Source organism: Ciona intestinalis, unplaced genomic scaffold (assembly GCF_000224145.3).
Source record: "Ciona intestinalis unplaced genomic scaffold, KH HT000134.2, whole genome shotgun sequence".
NCBI lineage: Eukaryota > Metazoa > Chordata > Ascidiacea > Phlebobranchia > Cionidae > Ciona > Ciona intestinalis.
Window position 1 is genome coordinate 208,592 of NW_004190456.2, and position 4,992 is coordinate 213,583.

Genomic DNA, 4,992 nt, shown 5'->3' on the forward strand with positions numbered 1-4,992 from the left:
AACCCGTGTTATAACGACTGTCGTTTTCCGGCCACACGAGGATAAAGTAAGTTACATTCATTCATTCATTCAATATAAGTGACTGATTGCGCAAATTGTTATCTATATTATCGTATCTACATGCTGACGAAAAGATCGAAAAATCTCCCGAGCCAGACTACAGGAACGCTAAATCGACAAAGGAAATGCGACAAAATTTACAAACCGGCATAAATTAATTAAAAATTGTATTGGGTGTTTTGACACCGACAAGCAGCCTAGACCAGAAATTTGATAATTCGTGATTGTAGACAATTGGTTTGTGACGAAGCACCAGGGTTACGGAAAGATTACCCGCTGTTATGACCAAAATAAAAGCTTGAATCTATAGTGGCGAAATAGGTCTGGCCAGTGACCACCAAGCTTTATCTAAACACAAATTGTATTACATACTTGTTGCGTTCACGTGCGTAGAAAGTATTCATCGTATAAATGAGACAATCCTTTACATAAATACAGACGTGAAAACGCAAAATTCAACTTGTTTTCAAGCACCTGCAAGCTAAATAATGAACGTGTGAGTTCCTATTATGACGCAAATAATCGACGTGTGAATTGCTATTATGTCGTAATGAATTACCAGGTCAAACAATCGTTATTGTGATGTAATGAATCCAGGTGTGAATCCCTACTGTTTCGTAACAAACACACTGCTTATGGCTGAGGAAAACATGGTAAATATAAAGCAGCAATGCTCCTGGAACAGATTTAGGTTGATTTTTACGGCCTAAAGCCCTAAATCATTTAGAATACGATGCAGCGATAAAACATCGTCTGTTTAGCAGTAATATTGTTTGTTTAACTGAATTCTCATGCAGAGGGTAAACCAAACTTGCGTTAGCAAAAAATAGTAACAGACTTTCCAGAAATATGCGTATCGTATTATGTTTTAAGTCTGCTTAATCGGTGTTGCAACTATAAGTGATGTAACAAAATATTGTGGCAATATGAACCACACTATACAACGAACGTTTGGTTATAGTTAGTTAAAAATTCCTGTGAGGCAATAATTGAATACGAAAATCGGTATTATGACGTAAATAATCAACATGTAAATCCCTACTATGACGTAACAAACATTCTGCTTGTCCGATTAAATCCTGCGTAAATAATGACTTTATTACGCGTAGCATAGATTAATGCTGCTACCGCGGGCGAATGCTAGTGGTGAATTAAAACTTATGGGTCGATTTACGCACATATTAATACGGAAACATACGTGGCTGTGAAAGTTCAAGGCTGATTTAATATCGTATTCCCCCTTGGCAACTTAAAACGAACCTTGAGATACCTGTTGAGTGTGCACTGGTGTGGTTGAACGAAACACCAGAACGACTAAATAAATGAAGGCCGAAGTAGTTGTCCTGAAGAATATTTTACCAAAACATACAAGGACGTATTTTTTAATCAAAATTTAATGCATCCAAAACAATCTTGGTCAGATTTTCTGGCGAGTAAATTGGCATTTTATCCAAGATGAAGAGCGTTCTAATGAGAGACGACGATTCATAATACAAAAAAGATAATGACGAATCATTTTATCAAAATGTATACCGCCGAGTTCAGTGATAAAAAACCTCAAATTTTAAAGATATATTATTTGTCCTCTAAATCTAATAGTATTACATCCACTCACGTCAGAATCCCACTTCATATAAAGCGATTTCGTTGCTGACCCAGACTTTGGCGACACCTGGATTTTTTAGCGACGCTGCGTAAAATTTAAGCGACGCTTACGAGTTACCATGTATTCAACTTTATAAATGATACTTTTTACAGGTTTTCTTTTCGTTTGTTTATTGTATAGCTGAAATTTAAGTGTCTTGCCTAAGGACAGAAATACTCCCACAATGGTGGCAAAGCAACATTAAGCCTCCAACCCGTACCGTCTGGCCTATAAGCAGGCATGCTAACCATTCTACCAAACTAACTTACCACCAGTTGAACTGAAACCCTGAGCAAAGTTCTGTCGTTCACCGCCTCCAGTTGTCGTGGTCGTTGTTGTAGATTTTTCTCCCTTCATTTCAGTGTTTTCTATACAAGCAAATAACATAACATACTAATGAATGAATGTAGCTTACTTTATCCTTGTGTGGCCTAAAACGACAGTCGTTATAACACGGGTGTTCATACACTTCGTGCCAGCTTACGAGTTACCATGTATGTTACTTTGTGGGTGATTATTTTTTGGGCATTTTTTTATGTATGGCTGATAATTTGGACAACCCATTAGTGACCACTGGGTTGGAGCAATTGCCTTTAAGTGTCTTGCCCAAGGACACATACACCCACAATAAAGATCATGGATGTTAAACAAAGTATATAAAAGTGTAATATAAAGCGCACTTCCAGCAACTGATTTTTAGTTTTTAAATAAAAACACTTAAAATAAAGACACTTTTATTGTATATATATATAATATAAAGTCATATATATAAAAATATATATATATATATGTGTGTGTGCTGTAATGTTTGTATTGAAACTGGTTTTATTGGAGCAATAACAGCAAAATAAAACTTGCATAGTATAACTTTCCGTATCTTTAACCCTCACCTTCGTAATACCCAGCGTCCGAACGTGTCGCCATTTTGTAACTTGCTTTACAGAAACTTCAAGATAATATTAATCACAAAACGAATTATTTAATCTTTATAATATTAACTTCAACACTTACAACATAAACGAAACCCCAACACCCAAAGTGATTTATTGGTTATGCAAAATAGGGACTTCCCGGTTATAGCTATAGAAAACATATTAATCTGTTAACACAGAAATATTTCTATAGAATAATTCGGTAGATATTTTAGATTTCTCTCAACCAGAGTCCGTATATAACATGTATAAATACGTTTATATACGAATGTACCATGTAAATAAACATACAATCGGTATATATCTGTTTGTAATGTGAACAATCTATTCAAATATGACTTACACATTAAACAGGTCACACATGATAAGAAAAATATTTACAGAAGATATGTAAAGGGCTATAAACGAAGTTCCCATTGAGTATATTTTATAGAATCTGCAGAACTACATACATGATATGTACAGCAATATGCGATCGAATAATAAATTAATGTGGAATCGAATAACGAAAAACAGTTTCATCATATGAAGAATTAGCAGTGTAATGAATGGTACAGACGTACAGGTAAAAATAATTTGTACGAATTGGCCTAATTGCATAATGTTTGTAGCACCTGTAACGTTATAGAAACATTTTGCATATTTCAATTTAAAAAAAACAGCTGGAACTTTTATATGAATTAAAATATGAATATACAAATTACACTCGTTGCACTAAATTGCAACATGATTAAATAAACGCAATGAACGAAGGCACTGCAGGGATGTTCAGTCAGGCAACCACAGTGTAATAAAGGCAACCAGAGTGTAATAAAGTATATTGGGGAGGTGGATACCGTTAGCACCTTAATGTAATATTTCCTGATCGAGTTTTGAACAATTAAATACGCTGTTTTAGAGGAGACACAGTTTTATAATTCTGTAAATATTCTTTGTTCACTACTAAATGAGTGGGGAAAAGAGAATGTCCTGTCTTATGTTACCTTACCTTATCTACATATATAAGCATATATCATTGTTTGCTAAACAACAACATCTTTTCAATAAAGTTAACAACTATGCTTAAAGGTCAAATAAAAATTGCCTACTCTGGTATAAATAGATAGTTTGTATACCAACACCTCTTCCTCGCTTGGCAAGATTACAGTGTTTGTTATCATATTACCAAGTGTTAAGATTGGGAAGGTAGTGGTTCTTGTGTGTCTTCATCTACACCTGCATCGCTCTGTGGGACAACTAATTCAGGTAAATCCTGTAAAAAGATACAAAATATATAAATTCCAAATAACAAATACATAAACTAGACAGTAAAGCAATGCCAGAATACACCAAGTACTACTAAATATGCAGCAAACAAAATCGAGTGCAACAAATAAAAACTTTTGGTTTTCGTTTAACAACATGTTTATTGTTACTCTTAACAATATAACTTACTTCATTCTCCATATCTGGTTGTACGTTCCCTGAAATAAATAGATTATGTTCAGATATTTTAAAACTTCAATAAAACTTTTACAAAAATTATTACTTGGCACACCTAAGTCTTATAGCACACAGATTTACAAACTTTTACAGCATAATATAAACTAGGAATGAGATAATAAAACAACACCCACGTTCAACAACAACAACTGGGTCTTGATCGTCGCGAAATGCTCTGAGTTGTACTTCTCGCGGTTGTGCTTCTCGCAGCACCTCCCCAGATGTTGTGGCTAAACAAAGATCAATTAGCAAATTTTTACAATTTAGACAACCCGTTGAGTGTCTCTTTTAAACCCCAAAATAATGTTGAATGAATGTAACGTAACTTACTTTATCTTCGGATTGCCGGAAAACAACAGTCGTTATAACACAGGTGTTCTGTTTCATACACCTCGTGCTCGCTTACAAGTTACCACGTATGTACCTTATTTAATCTCGCATGGCGGAGCAACGACAGTCGTTATAACACAGGTGTTCTGTTTCAAACACCTCATGCCAGCTTACGAGTTACTAAGTATGTCATTTTGTGGGTGATTATTTTTATGTATGGCTGACAATTTGGACAACCCAATATTGACCACTGGGTTGAAGCAATTGTCATTAAGTGTTTTATCCAAGGACATATACGTCCACAATGGTAGCAGCGACGAGCCTTGAACCCATTACCTCTGGGTTAGAGGCAGTCTCACTAACCACTGAGCCATGGGGTTGAATAATTAGAGCTTATGTAAATATAACATACCTTCAACACTAGGCCCAGCAGAGGGAGTGTACGGGTCGGCCTTGGTTTTTTCTTCAGCATCTCCAGTTGTTGTAACGGTATCAGTTGACGCTACAGTTGTGTCAACATCACCACCTCCTGCAGCCTCTGGA

At 35.5% G+C, this 4,992-nt stretch overlaps 1 protein-coding gene across 1 annotated transcript in view; it reads right to left on the minus strand.

The window, feature by feature from the left end:
- The window catches only part of LOC100187324, an 8,994-nt gene extending 6,231 nt beyond the window's left edge, over positions 1–2,763 (minus strand). Inside the window, exons 1-2 of the mRNA XM_009863403.3 lie at positions 2,596–2,763; positions 1,975–2,073 (exon numbers count right to left, since the gene is read on the minus strand). Of these exons, the coding sequence (XP_009861705.1) occupies positions 1,975–2,073; positions 2,596–2,629 (133 nt within the window). The 5' untranslated portion in view covers positions 2,630–2,763. The remainder of the gene's footprint in view (positions 1–1,974; positions 2,074–2,595) is intronic.
- Positions 2,764–4,992: the final 2,229 nt, after the last annotated feature.